At 40.5% G+C, this 23,959-nt stretch overlaps 1 protein-coding gene across 1 annotated transcript in view; it reads left to right on the top strand.

Annotated features, from left to right (window-relative positions):
• Positions 1–23,959, top strand: part of LOC126162473 (ATP-binding cassette sub-family C member 12-like) — a 516,794-nt gene that overhangs the window by 23,438 nt on the left and 469,397 nt on the right. Inside the window, exons 3-4 of the mRNA XM_049919007.1 lie at positions 6,826–6,972; positions 10,784–10,930. Coding sequence (XP_049774964.1) covers positions 6,826–6,972; positions 10,784–10,930 — 294 coding nt within the window. The remainder of the gene's footprint in view (positions 1–6,825; positions 6,973–10,783; positions 10,931–23,959) is intronic.

Here is a 23,959-nt window from a genome sequence, read left to right as displayed (position 1 = left end):
AGGATGTAGAGGCATATATCACTGGGGGAGGATAGATACTGCCTATAGGAAATTACAGAGACCTTTGGGGAAAGGGAACCACCTGTATGAATATCAAAAGCTCAGATGGAAAACCAGTCCTAAGCAAAGAAGGGAAAGCAGAAAAGTGGAAGGAGTTTATAGAGGGTGTATACAATGGTAATGTATCTGAGGGCAATATTATGGAACTGGAAGAGGGTGTAGATGAAGATGAAATGAGAGATATGATAATGCTTGAAGAATTTAATGGAACATTGAAAGACCTGAGTCAAAAAAAGGCCTCAGGAGTAGACAACATTCCATTAGAACTACTGATAGCTTTGGAGAGCCAGACATGACAAAACTCTTCCATCTGGCGAGCAAGATGTATGAGAAAAGTGAAATACCCTCAGACTTCAAGAATAATATAATAATTTCATTCCCAAAGAAAGCAGGTGTTGACAGGTGTGAAAATTACCAAACTATCAGTTTAATAAGTCATAGTTGCAAAATACTAACACAAATTCTTTACCGACAAATGGAAAAACTGATTGAAGCCGACCTCGGAGAAGATTGGTTTGGATTACGTAGAAATGTTGGAACACACAAGGCAATACTGACCCTATGACTTATCTTAGAAGATAGATTAAGGAAAAGCAAACCTATATTTCTAGCATTTGTAGACTTAGAGAAAGCTTTTGACAATGTTGACAGGAATACTCTCTTTAGAATTCTGAATACGACAGGAGTAAATTACAGGGAACAAAAGTCTATTTACAATTTGTACAGAAACCAGATGACAGTTATAAGAGTTGAGGGGCATCAAAAGGAAGCAGTGGTTGCAAAGAGAGTAAGACAGGGTTGTAGCCTATCCCTGATGTTGTTCAACCTGTATATTGAGCAAGCAGTAAAGGAAACAAAAGAAAAATTTGGAGTAGGAATTAAAATCTATGGAGAAAAATAAAAACCTGGAAGTTTGCTGATTACACTATAATTCTGTCAGAGACAGCAAAGGACCTGGAAGAGCAGTTGAACAGAATGGAGAGTCTCTTGAAAGGAGGATATTTGATGAACATCAACAAAAGAAAAACCAGGATAATGAAATGTAGTCAAATTAAATCAGGTGATGCTGAGGGAATTAGATTAAGAAGTGGGACACTTAAAGTAGTAGATGAGTTTAGCTATCTGGGGAGCAAAATAACTGTTGATGGTTGAAGTAGAGAGGATATGAAGTGTAGACTAGGTATGGCAACAAAAGCATTTCTGAAGAAGAGAAATTTGTTAACTTTGTGTATAGATCCTTTTCTTTAAGTATTTGGATGGAGTGTAGCCATCTATGGAAGCGAAACATGGACAATAAATAGTTTAGACAAGAAGAGAATAGAAGCTTTTGAAATGTGATGCTACAGAAGAATTCTGAAGATTCGATGAATAGGTGACGTGACTGAAAGCCTATAGATATTTTAAGGTCCCATCATTATGGTAAACACTTTATAATTTCTTCAACTAATCATTGTTTGGAATGATGCACTTGGTGGGTTTGCCAGCTAAGAATGCAGGAGTGAGGTGTGGCAGGTATATGTGCTAGGCATGTGATGCACTGTTATAGGTGCCCTTGGGGACTGGGGACATGAATTGGGATTGTGTGACAGGACAAAGAAAGGGGAAATTGTTGGGCAGAGGGTGCAGGGACTGAATTACTTGTGACTGATTATGGTACTGGAGGATGTTTTGTAAAGGTAACTCCCTTCTGCATAGTTCAGAGAAGCTGGTGGTGGAGGGAAGGATCTAGAAGGTCCAGGTTGTGAAGCAGCCATTGAAATTGAGCATGCTGTATTCAGCTGCATGTTTTTCCATCAAATTTTTTTCTAGAAACTTTGTTCTTGGCAAGAGGTTGGCAGTGGCTATTCATCCTGGTGGACAGCTTGTTAGTAGTTATACGGACACAGTGTTTGCAACAGAGTTGGTAAATGACATGGTTGCTTTCACAGGTGGCCCAGCCTCTGATGAGGTAGGATAAGCCTGTGACAGAACTGGAGTAATAGTAGTAATCTGAGTCTGCCTGATCAATCATAATGTTTAATTTCAAGGGCTGGAAATATTTTGAAAACTAGATGATCAAGATTTTTCCACCATAGTTGTTTAGTTAAAATTACCACTGAATTACCATCACTAAATGGATAATGCAAATATGAATTCCAATCATGGGATCTTCATAAGAATGCCCTCATGCTTTACTAGCTTCCTATAAAATTACTAATAATTTTTTGTTGATACTATGCAGCTTCTGATGTGACTGGTGTTTTCAACAAAATGCAGATTTCATAACAGTGATGTTGTTTCATTCCAGTGTTGGGGGGTATGGGGTGAGGAAGGAATATACATTTTCTCAGCTTCTGGAAATATGCATGTGAGAGATTTTGCATTAGCAGATGTTGGAATCACAGTCATTATTTGATGCCAGTTATTTTTAATGCTTAATAATAACTGTCTGTTACCTGTTCTGTGATTGTCTGTTGGAGAAAAGTCTCAGGAGACTGCATACTATTGGTGGTTTTGTGCAATATTTGCTGATCATTCTGTTATACCTTACATGCAAGAAAAAAATATTTTTAGCCAATAGCACATTAAAGATACATCAAGAACAGATAAATTTATTTGGTACTGTTTCCTAAAATGTAACATCATAAATGAGATGTTGGTTTATAAAAAAAAGTACCTCATTTAAGATGCTGTCCTGTTACTGTTGGTAAAATTTGCAATATAATTACTTCAGCTACAAGTTATCTGCAATAAGCATAGCATTGTGGATCACAGTTACAACCAGTTAACTGAGGTGAAGTGATAGTAGAGTCTTTTACTTCTGGGCATCATATTTTGTTTGAGAAAAGGTATAAAAACAGTAACAAAGTTTTTGATGAAAGTATAAAAACTATGTGATTTCATCAGGTGTTGGCTGACTATTATATTTTATACTGTGAATATATATACTTGCGAGTACCCAGCATGTGTTGCAATGCCATGCAAAGAAAGAAAATGTTTGTGTTTAAATTCTGTTTACTGGGGTACCTTTGGATACACAATATTTTTTGTTATTCCTTCTAACAATGGAAAGTTCAGAATGGAATAACAACTATACAGAAAGGATAGATTGCTACTCACCACAAACAGAAGGCACTGAGTTGCAGACAGTCACAAAGAAAAAGAATACTAAAAACTTATAAGCTTTTGGACAATGTCCTTTCTCAGAAGTAGAACTCACACACATTCGCACAACAACTCACACACACACATGTGGCCACTGCCTCGAGGCTCTAAGGCACTACCGTGACTGTATCTGAAGTGAGCAGCAGTCTGCTGGGGTTGTGGTGGGGGTAAGCAGAAGACATGTGGTGGAGAGGGGGTAGTAAGGTAAGGGTGGGGAAAGAGGTTAGTGCTGCCTGTTGGAGTGTACAGAGAAATGATGAGGACAGGATAGGGCTACTAAGTGCAACATCAGGAGACTATGTTGGGGCAGGGAAGGGGAAGGGGATGAGAGGGGAGAAAAGGAGCAAAAAAATCAAATGGTTGTATGGCATTTTTGATTGGGAGATCCCAATTGAGGTTGTTCAGCAGTCCAATGCAAGTCTTTTCGTTTGATGCCCCTTCTGTAACTTGTGCATCAATTGTGATGAAATGATGTTGAGGATGAAGCGTCACCCAATTGGGTGAACATCTCTAACATGGCCAGGAAATGAACCTGGTTCCCTTACTTGGCAGTTAGCCATGCTAACCACTCAGCTATGGAGGCAGATGAGAGAAGTACAGAAGTGATGGTATACAAGGCATACACTGAGGTGACATGAGTCATGGGATAGTGATTTGCATGTATGCAGATGGCAGCAGCATCATGTACAGAATGTATAAAAGGGCAGCACATTGGTGAAGCTGTTATTTGTACTCAGGTGAACCATGTGAAAAGATTTCTGACATGATTATGGCCGCTCAATGGGAATTAACAGATTCTGAACGCAGATAGTAGTTGGAGCTAGACACATGAGACAATCCATGTCACAAATTGTTAGTGAATTCAATATTACAAGAACCACAGTGCCAAGAGTGTGCTGAGAATACCAAATTTCAGGCATTATCTCTCACCACGGACAATGCAGTTACTGATGGCCTTCACTTAATGACTCAGATCAGTGGCATTTGCATAGAGTTATCAGTGCTAACAGACAAGCAACACTGCATGAAATAACCACAGAAATAAATGTGGAACAGATAATGAACATATCTCTTAGGACAATGGGTCTAAATTTGGAATTAAGGGGCTGTGGCATCAGATGACCGATGCGAGTGTCTTTCCTACAAGCATGACATTGCTGCAGCTCTTCTCCTGGGCTCATGACCATTTTGGTTGGACCCTAGGTGACTGTTAAACCGTGGCTAGGTCAGTTGAGTCCCAATTTGAGGTCATAAGATCTGATGGTAGGGTTTGAGTGTGGCACAGACCCCAAAAAGCCATGGACCCAAGTTGTCAACAAGACACTGCACAAGCTGATGGGGGCTCCATAAAGGTGTACGCTGTGTTTACATCAAATGAAACTGATCATGGAATGGAAATGGTTATGTCAGCTACTTGGACACCACTTGCAACCATTCACGAATGAACTTCCTGTTCCCAAATAATGATGGAATTTTTATGGATGACAGTGCATCATGTTACCAGACCACAGTTGTTCATGACTGGCTTGAAGAACATTCTGAACAATTGTACTGAATGATGCGGCCACCTAGATCACCTCACATGAATCCCATTGAACATTCTGAAAATTTGTCGGACATAATCGAGAGGTCAGTTCATGCACAAAATCCTTCACTGGTAATACTGTTGCAATTATGGATATATATATAGGCAGCATGGCTCAATATATCTACAGGGGATTTCCAGTGACTTGTTGAGTCCATACTAAGTCAAGTTGCTGCACTACACTGGTCTGACACAATATTAGGAGCATCCTAAGACTTCTGTCACCACATTTTATGTGTACTGTACTGGGAATTGGCAAGTGGATAGGCAGGTGGAGGACAGAGGCTAATCAAAATCAGTTGTTTGTGAGAAGAATTTAGATGGCACAGACTGCAAAGTGCATCACTTTTTTTGGGGGGGGGGGGGGGGATTTATTCAGAAAAGTTGTTATTTGTGGGAAGAATTTAGATGGCACAGACTACAAAGCACACCACTTTGGGTGACACTTTCAGCCACTTGTGTCTTGGCAACAGTGTGGCTTGGCAGAGAGTTTGTCAGTAGTCATACCAATGTAGATCACAATCCATTGGTTGCAGCTAAGTTTGTAAATCACATGGCTGCTCTAACAGATGGCCCTGCATTTGATAAGTTAGGAGATGTTAGTTGCAGGACTCTAGGGGATGATATGGGAGGACATATGGTGCAGGTCTTGCATCTCAGTCTGTTGCATGGATATGAGCCACGAGGCAAGGAGTTGGAAGCAAGGGTGAAGTAGGAACAGACAAAGATATTGTGTATTTTGTGTGGGCAGTGGAATACCATTGTGGAAGGGGTGGGGAAGATATTCTCATTTCAGGGTGGGATGAGACATAATCAAAACCCTGCTAGAGAATGTGATTTAGTTGCTGCAGTCCAGAGTGGTACTGAGTCATGAAAGGAGAGCTCCTTTGTGGCTGAATGGTGGATATGTGGGGGATGGCAGGTGACTGGTGAGACAAGACATGGGAGATCTCTTCCTGAACAAGGATAGGAGGGTAATTTCAGTCTGTGAATGCTCAGTGAAACCCTTGGTGTATTTGGAAAGGTGCTATTCATCAATAAAGATGTGACAGTCAAGCATGGCTGTGCTGTATAGAATGAAATGGGTGGCAGCTGCCGAAGTGGAAGTATTGTTGGTGGTTGGTACATTTGATGTGGACAGAGGTACTGATGTAGCCATCCTTTAGTTGGAGGTCAACATCAAGGAAAGTAGTTTGTTAGGCTGAGAAGGCCCAAGCAAAGCAAAGCAAATAAGAGAGGAGTTGGGGCTCTGGAGAAGTGTGGATAGGATGTCGTCTCATTTGATCCAGACCATAAAGTTGTCCTCAATGAATCTGAACCATGTGAGGGCTTTGGGATTCTGGATGATTAGGAAGGATTTCTGTAGATACCCCATAAATAGGTTAGTATAGATTGGTGCCAATCCACAGATTTGTTTGTAGAGTTTTAGATTGTGATGTTTGATACTGAAATGTGTAGCAGGACTCTGCAATAGGAAAATGAATAAGTGCTTTCTGAAGTCAACAGTTAAGAGACATTTTCTCTCTATGTAGTCTACTAACACTGAAATTAAATCTGTTATTTGCCAGGAGAACCTTCATTGTAATAGATTTTTGTAAGATTTCAACTACATGGAAGATATGGACTTATGACTGTTTATGGTAAGTTCACTACCAGTTCATTTATATGAATATACTTCCACTTAAGTTCATCATAAAAGCTGATTCACAGGCAAAGAGAAGAGATTTTTCCTTCGCATTATAATTATTAAGTACAAAATTATTAAGTTGATTTATAATCAGTGTTACAAACTTCCCACTTTTCACAGATACTTGTTTTTAAATAGTATTTCTTAGAAATATAAGAGTTCATAAAATTTACACTTTCTTATTGTTTCAACAAATTTTGAAACAGAACACTTCATTCCTGTGAATCTGAATTTAAAATGTTTATATCATAAGGCAATATACAAGACAAAAATAAAAAAATTGATAAGTTGCAACTTTTATATGTGATAATTAGTTCTAAGAAGTTAATGAGTGATGCTTGTGTTGCAGGGTCAGAGAAACAGATAGTCATGATTCATCAAGCATTACTCTCATGGCTCCTACAGCCACACTGGAAACGACATACACTCACAGATCAGCCTTCAAACGATATTCTGCATCTTTTCGGAGTTTGATACCAATAAGAAAGAAGCCAAGGTAATATAAATATCAAATAGGTTATTGTAAGGCAGTGGAAAGAAATGTAGATCTAAGAAACTACTAGTGGTTTAGCTTTCTTTTTAAATTAATATTTTTGTGATTTTTCAGCTACTCTATTGAAACTCAATATTGTACAAGGGTAATCCCAAAAGAAAGGCCTTGAAAGTGTTGGAGACATAGAAAAATGATTTGTACAGCTGTTGGTCAGACTATTGTGATCAGTGCTACCCCCACTCCTAAACAAGTATATGCATGCCTTGCTGGAATGCTCAGTCTTGGCTTGGTGTCCATTGAAAATAAAGTGTAAATTTCATGCAGTTATTTTGAAACACCTCAGTTAGATGCTTTTGATGTTGTTCTGGCAAGGCTGAGGAAACCAGAATATCATCCAGATACACAAAGCAAAAGGAGAGACTTTGTAATATGTAGTCTATAAACCTTTGGCAGGTCTATGTGACATTTTAGAGGCAGAATATCATGAAATACTCTCGTCTAAAATGGATGGGATGATTGTGGCTGTCTTCAGTATGACTGCCTGTGCTACTGGGATCTGAGTGCATCCTTTGGCGCAGTCTAGGACACTGAATAAGGTTGCACCACTTAATGCATATTTTTTTCATCCTTTCTCACAGCCATAGACTTTGTTTCCATGCTATATTGTGATTCACCCACCGCATTTGTCGGTCAGGCAGAGGCACTGTGCTGGCATCTTGTGCAAGTGCAATGTCCAAATTTGGTGTAGTCAGCAAGTGTGTGCCACTGATTCAAGTGTTGGTGGCCCTAACCTCGACTGTCACAATTGCTATGAAAGGCGTTCTATCTTGTTTACTGCCGTAGGCTGCTCACAATTCTGTGCTGTGGGATGGTGACTTCTGATTCTTCCTTGCTTCACTCCTGCCCCTCAAGCTCTTTTAGGAGGAAGTCCTGTCTTTTGTACTCTGAGGCATCTTACTTCTTAGTAAAGGCACTCAGCCAGGAATTGAAGCCTGGACCTCAGACCTGACATGTATTTTAGGTGCCATAATGGGGTGTATTTTGCAACTTATTTACTTAGCTCTCGCTCAGATTAGAGATGACATGAGATTTGAGGTCATCCATTTCTTGGTACATAAGCAGCTATGTATAAGAGCGAAATGAGAGGTAGATATAGATATGATAGGGAAATGAGACTGTGGATTTCCTGACTGGTCTCCTTCTTCACATGTTAACAATGAACTTGCAGAAGTGCATGGGCACTAATTTAAAACTTTAGTGAGTGTTGACTATAGATGATGCTTACTATATTCTGCAGTCAATTACCACAAAAAATGACCAACCCAGCCTATAACTTTGTTAATATTTGGGTATTCACAGTAACCTATGGTACTAAAGACCATGAACCACAGAAGTGCCAGATTATGTTGCTCTAATCAAACCCTTCGGTTCAAGTACTTGTCACAGTGAAAGTGACATACAGACTTAGGCACATGTAGACAAATGTATGATGGAAACCAATAACCCTAGTCCAGAGGTAAATCCAGTCAAACTTTGCAACTCTGCCTTAATTAATGTTTGATTGCCTCCATATATGACATTTGGGTTGTTTGCTTACAGACAGGACATGACAGTGTTGCTTTTTACCTTCAAATTCTCATCAGTGAGCATGAAATCAGCAGTTTCTCCATGCATATGATGTCTTAATGGATTGGCAAAAGCTGCTTGCCCTGTATATCTCTATCTAAGTTACAAGACATGTAGCTAATCTTTGTTGTTAATATTCATTTGTTTGGCAACCTTTCAGGATTCAATCATTACAGTGGTATTTTACTGCATATTAATTTTGCTGTAACCTGTATAACTTCTCTTCTAACATTCAATCTTATTTGCCTTGTTGATCTGAAGGTGGCTGGTAACTGTAGAAACTGGTGATTTCATACTGAATTTGTATATCATTGTACCTCAAAATTAATTATTTTCAAAACCCCCAGCTCTTCCTAGTGCCCATGTAAAATATATCACTGTTTTAGTTAGTGCAAAAGGAAGTGCTTCATGCTACTAGAAAGATGTCTTTAATTTAATTGTTCATGAAAGTTTTCACCACTTTCCACAAATTCCTGTTTCTTGCATTCCTTTTTCAGTTTGGAGGTTAACAATTTACCTGAAAGTGTGAAAATTTTACAGTGGTCATTTGCCTGCACGTTTAGTAGGAGAACTTACAAGGAGTCTAAAAAATTAATAAAAAAGTACCAAAGGACAAAGATTTGTTCAAAGGTTCAGAGAAGTCAGCTTGTAAGGAACTGCACACATAATTTATGAATTCAAATCACATGCACAGCCAGTCTGTCATTACTTACCACACTGTACTGCAGTCTGGGAGTTGCATTTTGGTAGGGTGTGTTACTTTTTATCAATAATCGAAATAAATAAATGTGTGATAACAATTTGGGCTTTTCAACTTCAGACACACAACATACGCTGATCAACCAGAACATTATGTCCACCTACCTAATAGCTGGTTTGTCCACTTTTTTTATGGATAACAGTCGCAATGCATCATGGCATGGAAGCAGTGAGGCCTTGGTAGGCTGCAGGAGGGAGTTGGCTCCACATCTGCATGTGCAAGTCACCTAATTCCGATAAATTCTGGGGAGTGGGATTATGAGCTCTGACACCATGTTCAATCATATCCCAGATATGTTTGATTGAGTTCCAATCTGGTGAGATGGGGGGCCAGCACATCAATTGGAACTTGCCACTGTGCTCCTGAAAACACTCCATCACACTCTTGGCCTTGTGACATGGCACATTATCTTGTTGATAAATGCCACTGCCATGAAGGGGTGTATGTAGACTGTAACCAGTGTATGATATGCCTTGGCTGTCATGGTGTCTTGCATGAGCTCCAATGGACCCATGGATGCCCATGTAATTGTTTCCCAGAGCATAATGGAGCCACCACCAGCTTGTCTCCATCCCACAGTACAGAAAAGAAGCTGTCCCCCTGGAAGAGGAAGGATTTGTGCCCTCCCATTGGTGTATGAAGAAGATGTCAGGATTCATCAGACCATGCAGTGCTCTGCCATTATGCCAATGTCCAGTGCCAATGGTCACATGCCCGTTTCAACTGTAGTTGCCAATGTCGTGGTGTTAACATTGGCACAATGGGCTGCCGGCTGCAGAGGCCCATCGTTAGGAGTGTTTGGCACATTGTGTGTTCAGACACACTTGTACTCTGCCTAGCATTAAAGTATGATCTTAGTTCCACCACAGTTCACCAACTGTTCTGTTTTACCAGTCTATCCAGCCTACTGACATCCGATATCTGTTACGAGGGGTAGCCGCCCAAGACCATGAGGTCTGGATGTTGTTTGCCTTGGTTTTGCCTAGTGTTGAATACACTCCCCACAGGACTCCTCAAACACCCAAAAAGTTGTGCAGTTTCCAAAATGCTCATGCCGAGCCTCCGGGCCATCATAATCTGCCCTTGATCAAACTCAGATAGATCGTGTGCTTTCCCCATTCTACATACAGACAGCACAGTCACTGGTACCACATGCACCATGCATGTGTCTCAATAGCAATCATTCCTTGTCATGTAATGCTACTATTGCCTGAATGGGTTTATGTCAATAGCAAGTCAGTGATCATAATATTCTGGCTGATCGGTGTATAGTAAAATACTACATGTTGTGTATGTGTGTGATGTCCAGTTTTGATTAAGGTCAACAATAAAATTGAATGTTAATATTCTGGACCCTAGCCAGAATTATTAAAAATAGAATAACAACTAATCTCACATTTTAAAAATCATTTCTGATCTGTTGTCCAGGGTTGCTGAGCGACTGCCTGTGGATAAAATTGGTCTTATATCAATGATATCATTCCAATGGGTAACACCATTTCTGTTGAAGGCACAGAAAGCACTGGCTTTACAGACAGTGTCTGCAGAGGATTCAAGTAAAAAAATGGGAGAAAGGTATTTCACAATAGAATTTTTTAAATAAGTTATTTATTGTCATTCATGTATACACATAGATATTTGCAAATTCTGAACAAAATATACACTTATAGAACGTAAAAACTGGTTTCAATTTTAAGACTTTCTGTGTGCAGTACTGGGAGTAACACCTCTTGAAGGTAAGTGCTGTTCAGCACCTCTGACTATCTGTGAAATTTTCTGCATCAACTATTTTATTTTATACCATTTCCAAGTGCTTGTCCAGCAAAGCAGGGTAGGGAAAGTGCAGCTGCACCTTAGATCTCAGATCCTTGGTCTGCCATTGGCAATTTCATGCATTTCTTGTTAGTAACTGACTAAAAAATTATGATCTGCCACATACTACTTCATACTGAGCATTTTTACTATTTCAACTAATTTTAGAGAACAATATAAACTGTCATTACACCAAAAAAGCTATGAACATTAACATCAGTATGGATTGGGATAGACTGCTACTCATCTTGTATAGAAGACACTGATGACCATGAGTGGCAGTCAGGCACATTTAAAAGTAGACTAAGCTACTGTGCAAAGTCCTTCATTTGATTTAGAAGCACACACACAACTCACACACTCATGGCCACAGTTGTCTCAAGGTGCAATTGGACCTCAGTGCCTGGAGATAACAGTCGCCAAGTGTGTGTGTGTGTGTGGGGGGGGGGGGGGGGGGGGGGGGGGAATTTTGTGTATTTTCTGAAATATGATGAAGAGCTTTGTCTGACATCTCAGTCTAGTTTTAAATGTGCTTGTCTGCTTTATGATGCCTCTTATATATGGCGAGTAGCAATCTATCCTAATATATTTTGTTACTTTTTCATCTGGGATTTTGCAGTGTTTGGCTAAGTTATGAACATTAATGTTTACTGAAATACATATCTCCTAGTTCAAATATTCTGCCAAATTATGCAAGAAGTGGCAAGTAATTATTATGTGCTTTGTTTCTGAATTCCAGAGATGTCCAATTATGAGTTTTATATAATATTCATACTACACCAATCTTCAGAATAAATAATTGTTTTGTCCTGCCCTGTTCTTTATTCAGTTTCTTTTGTATGCAAATTTCAGCTTTCACTTTTGCTTGGGTAACCACTTGCAAAGGTGTCTACCTGCACTATCCATTAAGATGTCAGAGTCTTAGTCATAAAGCCTTGTAGAATATTTGGAAATTGATTTCTAGGAATTGTGTAAATGATGTTCACTACATAGATTTCCAAGTGACATGTCTGTTTTCCACATTTATTGCCATTACAAACATTGCGATTCTCATATGGGGCTCCCTGGAAGTTGAATGCTTGCTAGATGAGATGGACATAGATGACCATCAGAGGGCATAAATGCACTTGCATAATGAGCATGCCACCTATCTCATGATGTAAGTAGTAAAATACTACCACCATGTGAACAGTCAATCAGTTGAGTACTCCCGTCTGATACTGTCAGTTACTATCATCACTCTACTGCAGACTATTAAATAACAACCTCACTTGGCACATGGTCTTTCCCTCTGGTTATGATTCGGGTTGTATCTCCCTTTGCTCTTGGCCTGTTAACATCATTGTGGTGAAGGATCTGCTTTGTGTCTTATTGTTGTGTAGGTTGCTTTGGAGTTGTCCTAGCCTGTGTCTCCTCCACTATGAGGCAGTAGTGCTTAGCTTGACTATCATTTGGTGATGTGTTTGCTTCTGCAGGTAGCTCTTCTGCCTTGCAGCATCACCTATTTTTCTCCTGGGTTCTGATGCATGCACTCATATCTAGCTACACATGGATACAGAAATGATGACCAAATCTAGTTCACAACACATGTTTTTATGCAAGCCGATAGCTCCACATGTCCATTTCACTATGCACAGATGTGGCATTAACAACATAATCACTGCCTTAAGTCACAATCCTTTTAGACATGGTATTAACAGGACATAGAGACTGTATGTTACATAAACAGTGTGCAAACTCAAGTTTTTGTGACAGCCACTGAGATGAATGAACATTAACTGCATAAAACACAATACCAATCAGAAGTAAATACCATCAATCAATTCAAAAGAATTGACATAGTCACTGCTTTATAAAAGTACATCAAATACTCCATGCGTACCTGCTGATCAAATATACACTGTCACAATACCTAATAGAAATATTAAATGTGAACTACACAATAAGCAAAACTTGGGCTAACCATGATTTCTTCATATCTCTCATAGGTGTTGTGCTAATGTTAGCTGGTCCAGACAGAAAATTGTGGTTGGTGTCTAACTATTTAATAATTGGCATTTGAACATATTTTGGTTTCAAAAACTATGTAATCATTTGAAAACTGGAAGATTATAATTTGCTAAGTTGGATATTCTATAAGTATTAAGAGTAATTTAGTTTATGGAATATATTGTGGGTTAAGTGAATTAGAAAAGTTAATGAAACCATTTTATGTATTCTCATTGGGAAAACCCCATTTATAAGTACAAGTGCTGTACTGAAAACTATGGTGAAGTATGAAAAAATCTTAATTAATGGCCTACTTAATCAGTGAAGTATGTAATCTGGTGCACATAAAACATGTTGACAAAAGTATAATGGTAAAGGTCAGAATCTAATAAGCACGTAGACAAAATCTGCAATGGTCTAAGATAAATCAAAATACTTTTTATGGGGAAGTCAGTATGTCAGTCTTCCTAAGAGTGGTGTCAGTGTGAACAGAGCTGGTAATTAGTTCACTAGAAATTTACTCTTGAGTGTTGTGTTAAGAAGTTTAGTTATCCCTATTTTTTAAAAAAACTAGTTTTCCTCGAAAACTATCTACCGCATGAGAATCAACACATTATAAAGAGACTGAATCATAAATGCAAATGATACTCATTCTAGTTAATGTTTTAAAATACTATGCATATATTACATGTACACTGCCTAGGTAACTTTATCAAACATGGACTAATGAATACAGAAAAAAATTATTAGTTTTTGTGCAATAAGAACAGATGGGTGGTTCCAGCTTGCTGTATTTCATCACCCTGCATTGAGTTATATGCACAGGTATTAATAAATAGCTGACTGAGTAATTTAGTGGCAGATAACTTAAACATTTTTCAAAACTATAATAAATAATGATAATTTAAATAATGTGACAATTAGAACTTCTCAGATGTGAATGCTATCAGAACTTTTGCTGGTTATCATCATTATACAGAATATTTCAAAAATGCTTTTAAAAACTTTGGGGACATGTTTCTTGCACCTGAACAAGGAAAAAAGTTCATATAAATGTATGTCTGAAAATCCTCTGTCTTTTAGTTATAATGAAAGTTGACATACTATGCATTTCCAAGTACACCCCAACAACTGCACTTACCTATGCACCTGTTTGCCTCATTCTAACCTAAATGGTGTTCTGTTTGCCAGGGAAACTTGTTTACATTCCTCATGCATCTGTCTTCAATGGGTCAATTATGTACATGTACTACAGGTAGTGAGTTAACTGAAAGTGCACTGCTCAGACGTGGGAGGTTATTCATTTCGTGAGGAGGCAGATACGTGTTTGTTTGCATTTGTGTGTGTGTGTGTGTGTGTGTGTGTGTGTGTACAGCCATGCTCATGGAAATGTACACAAAACTGCACAGCTTTATTGGGTGATGTTTCCAGTCTGAAGACAGCCATGTCATCCAACCTTTGGTGCTGTGTACCATCACGCTGCCAAGACAGGATCCATAACACCACAAGCTAATGATTGAAAGAGACTACATCCCCCTTGTGTGTTTTACCAGGAAGAGTATGTTCTATGGGCTGTCGAAGAAGAGACAGGTATCAGCACAAGACAAGTGGCCCTGGCATGCAGCAACATACAATCAGTACTTTCTCTGTGCAGTAATATGTGATGTCACTAACGACAGTGTCACTACAGCAGAGTTACTAAACACAGATTTCCTAAACTCCTTCACAAAAGAAGACCAAATAAATTTTCCAGAATTTGAATCTAGAACAGCTGCCAACATGAGTAACTTAGAAATAGATATCTGTGTTGTAATGAAGCAGCTAAACTCACTTAATAAGTTGTATGCCATTCAGGTTCCTTTCAGAGTATTCTGAAAAAATAGTGCCATACTCAGCAGTTATATACAACCACTCACTCAACAAAAGGTCCTTACTTAAGGATCACAACTCTCACCAATACCCAAAAAAGGAAATAGAAGTAATCCACAGAATTACAGATCCATATCACTAATGTCAATTTTCATTAGGATTTTGAAATATATACTGTGTTCAAACATTATGACTTACCTCAAAGAAAATGATTTATTGACAGATAGTCAGCATGAATTCAGAAAATATTGTTTTTGTGAAACACAATAAATAATGAGTGCTATTGACAGGGGATGTCAAGTTGATTCTTTATTTTTGGATTTCCAGAACGCTTTTGACACTGTTTCTGACAAGCAACTTCTAATCAAATTGTGTGGCCTTGTAGTATCACATCAGTTGTGTGACTGGATTCATGATTTCCTGTCAGAAAGGTCACAGTTCATACTAACTGACAGAAAACCATCAAGTAAAACAAATGTAACATCTGGCATTCCCCAAGCAAGTGTTATAGGCCCTCTGCTGTTCCTGATATACATAAACGGCATACGAGACAATCTGAGCACTCCTCTTAAATTGTTTGCAGATGTCATTTACTGTCTTCTAAGGTCATCAGATGAGCAAAACCAATCACAAAATGATTTAGGCAAGATATCTGTATAGTGAAAAAAATGGGAAATGTCTCTAAATAATGAAAAGTGTGAAGTCATTCACATGAATATTAAAAGAAATCCGCTAAATTTCAGTTACAAAATAAACCACACAAATCTATAAATGCTGTAAATTCAACTAAGTAATTAGGGATCACAATTATGAATATTGGGGTACATTGGAATGATCGCATAGATAACATTGTGGGGAAGGCAAATCAAAGACTGTGATTTATTGGCAGAACACTTAAAAAGTCCAACAGGTCTACTAAAAGAGACTGGTTACACCACACTTGTCCATCCTCTTCTGGAGCACTGCTGTACAGTGTGGCATCTGCATCAGTTGGGGCTGATGAAGGACATCAAAAAAATTCATAGAAGGGCAGCTCATTTTGTATCATCACAAAATAGGAGAGAGTGCCAGGAACATGATACATAAACAGGAATAGCAATTATTAAAACAAAGGCATTTTTCACTGTGTCAAGATTTTCTCATGAAACTTCAATCACTAAATTTCTCCTCTGAATGCAAAAATATTTTATTGGCACCCACCTACATTGAGAGAAATGATCATCATAAAAAATAAGAGAAATCAGAGCTTGCACTGAAAGATTTAAGTGCTCATTTCTTCTACATGCCATTGTAGAGTGGAACAGTAGAGAAACAGCTTGAAGGTGGTTTGATGACCCCTCTGCCAGGTAATTAACAATGAATTACAGAGTAATAGTGTAGATGTAGATCCAGATATAGATGTACATCTCCAAATTCATCATGGGTGATAATTCACAAGCAAACTCCTGTATCAGTATCATTCTCAATGTGTGCAGTGGCTTATGGCTGCCAATTGCCCACCAAAACAGATGTTTTGCCAATGGTTTGTTGCAAACACTGCCAAGCTATTGTCTTGTCTCTTCAGTTTTGTTTTCAGACAATGCAAGGTTGGGAAGAGATGGAATAATGAATATTCACAACCAAGACATATGGACCAATCTTAATCATCATGCTACAGTACAGGCTACAATATCAGCATGAGATTAAGATTATTCTGTGGGCTGGAATTGTAGCTTATTGTCTGGTAGGACTATACATTCTCCCAGCACATCATATGAGTGACTTTATTCAGAACATCCTCCAAGACCTACTAAAAAATATGCCCCTGTAAATGACAAGAAACATGTGATTTGTGTGTGTGATGAAGTTCTAGCACATTTCAGTCTCAGTGTTCAGGATGAATTGGCTAGTATCTACCATGACTGATGGATAGGTACAGGAGGACTAGTTCCATGGGCTGTATGTTCCCCATATATCAAGAATTTGGATTATTGTCTCTGGGGGCATCTTAAACAGTTGGTCTATGCAACAGACCACCTGGATGCAGAAACTTTCATTGATGTGTCATCGAAGTCTACGAAACAATTCAAAACTATCAGTGAACATTTGAAAGGATGTGGCAGTTTATGATTCAATGATAACATGCTTCTTTAGAAACAAGAGGAGCACATTTCAAGTATTTTCATGAGTGTGTGTGTTGATGAGCCCCAATTACCTAAATTGCAAACTTTCATTAATAACTCAAAAATGAAGGATTTTCAGCCATATGTTTATATTAACTTTTTACTTGTTTAGATGTAAGGAAAATGTCCCTAAACTTTGTAAAAGTATGTTTGAAACACCCTGTATAAGAAATATACAAATGTTGTACAATGTTATGGGCAAATACATCACTTTTATTTTATGTAACTTATGGTTTAGCTGAAAATGCTTCACATATACATGTTATTGTGTATTCTGGTGATTTCTTTCAAAGGTTCAGGCTGTGGAACCACACACCAGGCACTTTCCACAGTGTCCATAGTTCCACTTACTCTCAGCCTCAGAAATTTAAGATATACATAAAACACCCTATATACCTCAACCAATTGAAAATCCAGAATGGAATAAGAACAATATCATGAAAAGTGTAGATCAATACCTACCCTATAGAGGAGATGATTATTTGAGAGCCAAGCACAACAAAAAGACAGGCACACAGAATTTAAACTTTGGGCCAAAAGACTTTCTTCTAAAGTAGAAAACATACAAACACATTCACACAGGCACAATTCATACACACACACACACACACACACACACACACGTGCACACACACACACACACACACGTGCACACGCGCACACACGCACACATGACCTCTGAGACTGGACTGCAGGGCTCAGTGGCTAGAGATGGTTATCACGTGTCTACGAGTGGTGCTTGTATGTTCATATATATATATATATATATATATATATACGGTTATAATAGAAGGAAACATTCCACGAAGGAAAAATATATTTAAAAACAAAGATGATGTGACTTACCAAATGAAAGTGCTGGCAGGTCGACAGACACACAAACAAACACAAACATACACACAAAATCCAAGCTTTCGCAACCAACGGTTGCCTCGTCAGGAAAGAGGGAAGGAGAAGGAAAGACAAAAGGATATGGGTTTTAAGGGAGAGGGTAAGGAGTCATTCCAATCCCGGGAGTGGAAAGACTTACCTTAGGGGGAAAAAAGGACAGGTATACACTCGCACACACACACACATATCCATCCACACATACACAGACACAAGCAGACATTTGTAAAGGCCAAATTTACAAATTTTACATTTACAAATGTCTGCTTGTGTCTGTGTATGTGTGGATGGATATGTGTGTGTGTGTGCGAGTGTATACCTGTCCTTTTTTCCCCCTAAGGTAAGTCTTTCCGCTCCCGGGATTGGAATGACTCCTTACCCTCTCCCTTAAAACCCATATCCTTTTGTCTTTCCTTCTCCTTCCCTCTTTCCTGACGAGGCAACCGTTGGTTGCGAAAGCTTGGATTTTGTGTGTATGTTTGTGTTTGTTTGTGTGTCTGTCGACCTGCCAGCACTTTCATTTGGTAAGTCACATCATCTTTGTTTTTAAATATATATATATATATATATATATATAGAGGGAAACATTCCACGTGGGAAAAATATATCTAAAAACAAAGATGATGTGACTTACCAAACAAAAACACTGGCAGGTCGATAGACACACAAACAAACACAAACATACACACAAAATTCAAGCTTTCGCGACCAATGGTTGCTTCATCGGGAAAGAGGGAAGGAGAGGGAAAGACGAAAGGATGTGGGTTTTAAGGGAGAGGGTAAGGAGTCATTCCAATCCCGGGAGCAGAAAGACTTACCTTAGGGGGAAAAAAGGACAGGTATACACTCGCACACACACACATATCCATCCGCACATACACAGACACAGGCAGACATTCCCTCTTTTCCGATGAAGCAACCATTGGTTATGAAAGCTTGAATTTTGTGTGTATGTTTGTGTTTGTTTGTGTGTCTATCAACCTGCCAGCATTTTTGTTTGGTAAGTCACATCATCTTTGTTTATATATATATATATATATATATATATAAACAAAGACGATGTGACTTACCAAATGAAAGTGCTGGCAGGTCGACAGACACACAAACGAACACAAACATACACACAAAATTCAAGCTTTTACAACAAACTGTTGCCTCATCAGGAAAGAGGGAAGGAGAGGGAAAGACAAAAGGATGTGGGTTTTAAGGGAGAGGGTAAGGAGTCATTCCAGTCCCGGGAGCGGAAAGACTTACCTTAGGGGGAAAAAAGGACGGGTACACACTCGCACACACACACATATCCATCCACACATATACAGACATATATGTGTGGATGGATATGTGTGTGTGTGCGAGTGTGTACCCGTCCTTTTTTCCCCCTAAGGTAAGTCTTTCCGCTCCCGGGACTGGAATGACTCCTTACCCTCTCCCTTAAAACCCACATCCTTTCGTCTTTCCCTCTCCTTCCCTCTTTCCTGATGAGGCAACAGTTTGTTGCGAAAGCTTGAATTTTGTGTGTATGTTTGTGTTCGTTTGTCCATATATATATATATATATATATATATATATATATATATATATATATATATATGTCTGCTTGTGTCTGTATATGTGTGGATGGATATGTGTGTGTGCGCGAGTGTATACCCATCCTTTTTTCCCCCTAAGGTAAGTCTTTCCGCTCCCGGGACTGGAATGACTCCTTACCCTCTCCCTTAAAACCCACATCCTTTCGTCTTTCCATCTCCTTCCCTCTTTCCTGATGAGGCAACAGTTTGTTGCGAAAGCTTGAATTTTTTGTGTATGTTTGTGTTCGTTTATGTGTCTGTCGACCTGCCAGCACTTTCATTTGGTAAGTCACATCATCTTTGTTTTTGGTATATATATATATATATATAATTGTTGGGTTCAAATTAATGATATGGTTATAATAGAAGGAAACATTCCATGAAGGAAAAATATACCTAAAAACAAAGATGATGTGACTTACCAAATGAAAGTGCTGGCAGGTCGACAGACACACAAACGAACACAAACATACACACAAAATTCAAGCTTTCGCAACAAATTGTTGCCTCATCAGGAAAGAGGGAAGGAGAGGGAAAGACGAAAGGATGTGGGTTTTAAGGGAGAGGGTAAGGAGTCATTCCAGTCCCGGGAGCGGAAAGACTTACCTTAGGGGGAAAAAAGGACGGGTATACACTCGCACACACACACATATCCATCCACACATATACAGACACAAGCAGACATATTTAAAGACAAAGAGTTTGGGCAGAGATGTCAGTCGAGGCAGAAGTGCAGAGGCAAAGATGTTGATGAATGACAGGTGAGGTATGAGTGGCGGAAATTTGAAATTAGCGGAGATTGAGGCCTGGTGGATAACGGGAAGAGAGGATATATTGAAGAGCAAGTTCCCATCTCCGGAGTTCGGATAGGTTGGTGTTAGTAGGAAGTATCCAGATAACCCGGACGGTGTAACACTGCGCCAAGATGTGCTGGTTGTGCACCAAGGCATGTTTAGCCACAGGGTGATCCTCATTACCAACAAACACTGTCTGCCTGTGTCCATTCATGCGAATGGACAGTTTGTTGCTGGTCATTCCCACATAGAATGCATCACAGTGTAGGCAGGTCAGTTGGTAGATCACGTGGGTGCTTTCACACGTGGCTCTGCCTTTGATTGTGTACACCTTCCGGGTTACAGGACTGGAGTAGGTGGTGGTGGGAGGGTGCATGGGACAGGTTTTACACCGAGGGCGGTTACAAGGGTAGGAGCCAGAGGGTAGGGAAGGTGGTTTGGGGATTTCATAGGGATGTACTAAGAGGTTACGAAGGTTAGGTGGACGGCGGAAAGACACTCTTGGTGGAGTGGGGAGGATTTCATGAAGGATGGATCTCATTTCAGGGCAGGATTTGAGGAAGTCGTATCCCTGCTGGAGAGCCACATTCAGAATCTGATCCAGTCCCGGAAAGTATCCTGTCACAAGTGGGGCACTTTTGTGGTTCTTCTGTGGGAGGTTCTGGGTTTGAGAGGATGAGGAAGTGGCTCTGTTTATTTGCTTCTGTACCAGGTCGGGAGGGTAGTTGCGGGATGCGAAAGCTGTTGTCAGGTTGTTGGTGTAATGCTTCAGGGATTCCGGACTGGAGCAGATTCGTTTGCCACAAAGACCTAGGCTGTAGGGAAGGGACCGTTTGATGTGGAATGGGTGGCAGCTGTCGTAATGGAGGTACTGTTGCTTGTTGGTGGGTTTGATGTGGACAGACGTGTGAAGCTGGCCACTGGACAGGTGAAGGTCAACATCAAGGAAAGTGGCATGGGATTTGGAGTAGGACCAGGTGAATCTGATGGAACCAAAGGAGTTGAGGTTGGAGAGGAAATTCTGGAGTTCTTCTTCACTGTGAGTCCAGATCATGAAGATGTCATCAATAAATCTGTACCAAACTTTGGGTTGGCAGGCCTGGGTAACCAAGAAGGCTTCCTCTAAGCGACCCATGAATAGGTTGGCATACGAGGGGGCCATCCTGGTACCCATGGCTGTTCCCTTTAATTGTTGGTATGTCTGGTTTTCAAAAGTGAAGAAGTTGTGGGTCAGGATGAAGCTGGCTAAGGTAATGAGGAAAGAGGTTTTAGGTAGGGTGGCAGGTGATCGGCGTGAAAGGAAGTGCTCCATCGCAGCGAGGCCCTGGACGTGCGGGATATTTGTGTATAAGGAAGTGGCATCAATGGTTACAAGGATGGTTTCTGGGGGTAACGGATTGGGTAAGGATTCCAGGCGTTCGAGAAAGTGGTTGGTGTCTTTGATGAAGGATGGGAGACTGCATGTAATGGGTTGAAGGTGTTGATCTACGTAGGCAGAGATACGTTCTGTGGGGGCTTGGTAACCAGCTACAATGGGGCGGCCGGGATGATTGGGTTTGTGAATTTTAGGAAGAAGGTAGAAGGTAGGGGTGACCCCACCGACACCCCGCACCCCTACCTTCTACCTTCTTCCTAAAATTCACAAACCCAATCATCCCGGCCGCCCCATTGTAGCTGGTTACCAAGCCCCCACAGAACGTATCTCTGCCTACGTAGATCAACACCTTCAACCCATTACATGCAGTCTCCCATCCTTCATCAAAGACACCAACCACTTTCTCGAACGCCTGGAATCCTTACCCAATCCGTTACCCCCAGAAACCATCCTTGTAACCATTGATGCCACTTCCTTATACACAAATATCCCGCACGTCCAGGGCCTCGCTGCGATGGAGCACTTCCTTTCACGCCGATCACCTGCCACCCTACCTAAAACCTCTTTCCTCATTACCTTAGCCAGCTTCATCCTGACCCACAACTTCTTCACTTTTGAAAACCAGACATACCAACAATTAAAGGGAACAGCCATGGGTACCAGGATGGCCCCCTCGTATGCCAACCTATTCATGGGTCGCTTAGAGGAAGCCTTCTTGGTTACCCAGGCCTGCCAACCCAAAGTTTGGTACAGATTTATTGATGACATCTTCATGATCTGGACTCACAGTGAAGAAGAACTCCAGAATTTCCTCTCCAACCTCAACTCCTTTGGTTCCATCAGATTCACCTGGTCCTACTCCAAATCCCATGCCACTTTCCTTGATGTTGACCTTCACCTGTCCAGTGGCCAGCTTCACACGTCTGTCCACATCAAACCCACCAACAAGCAACAGTACCTCCATTACGACAGCTGCCACCCATTCCACATCAAACGGTCCCTTCCCTACAGCCTAGGTCTTTGTGGCAAACGAATCTGCTCCAGTCCGGAATCCCTGAAGCATTACACCAACAACCTGACAACAGCTTTCGCATCCCGCAACTACCCTCCCGACCTGGTACAGAAGCAAATAAACAGAGCCACTTCCTCATCCTCTCAAACCCAGAACCTCCCACAGAAGAACCACAAAAGTGCCCCACTTGTGACAGGATACTTTCCGGGACTGGATCAGATTCTGAATGTGGCTCTCCAGCAGGGATACGACTTCCTCAAATCCTGCCCTGAAATGAGATCCATCCTTCATGAAATCCTCCCCACTCCACCAAGAGTGTCTTTCCGCCGTCCACCTAACCTTCGTAACCTCTTAGTACATCCCTATGAAATCCCCAAACCACCTTCCCTACCCTCTGGCTCCTACCCTTGTAACCGCCCTCGGTGTAAAACCTGTCCCATGCACCCTCCCACCACCACCTACTCCAGTCCTGTAACCCGGAAGGTGTACACAATCAAAGGCAGAGCCACGTGTGAAAGCACCCACGTGATCTACCAACTGACCTGCCTACACTGTGATGCATTCTATGTGGGAATGACCAGCAACAAACTGTCCATTCGCATGAATGGACACAGGCAGACAGTGTTTGTTGGTAATGAGGATCACCCTGTGGCTAAACATGCCTTGGTGCACAACCAGCACATCTTGGCGCAGTGTTACACCGTCCGGGTTATCTGGATACTTCCTACTAACACCAACCTATCCGAACTCCGGAGATGGGAACTTGCTCTTCAATATATCCTCTCTTCCCGTTATCCACCAGGCCTCAATCTCCGCTAATTTCAAATTTCCGCCACTCATACCTCACCTGTCATTCATCAACATCTTTGCCTCTGCACTTCTGCCTCGACTGACATCTCTGCCCAAACTCTTTGTCTTTAAATATGTCTGCTTGTGTCTGTATATGTGTGGATGGATATGTGTGTGTGTGCGAGTGTATACCCGTCCTTTTTTCCCCCTAAGGTAAGTCTTTCCGCTCCCGGGACTGGAATGACTCCTTACCCTCTCCCTTAAAACCCACATCCTTTCGTCTTTCCCTCTCCTTCCCTCTTTCCTGATGAGGCAACAATTTGTTGCGAAAGCTTGAATTTTGTGT

This window comes from Schistocerca cancellata, chromosome 2 (genome assembly GCF_023864275.1).
Source record: "Schistocerca cancellata isolate TAMUIC-IGC-003103 chromosome 2, iqSchCanc2.1, whole genome shotgun sequence".
Classification (NCBI taxonomy): Eukaryota; Metazoa; Arthropoda; class Insecta; order Orthoptera; family Acrididae; genus Schistocerca; species Schistocerca cancellata.
This window is presented reverse-complemented; position numbering and strand designations above follow the sequence as displayed.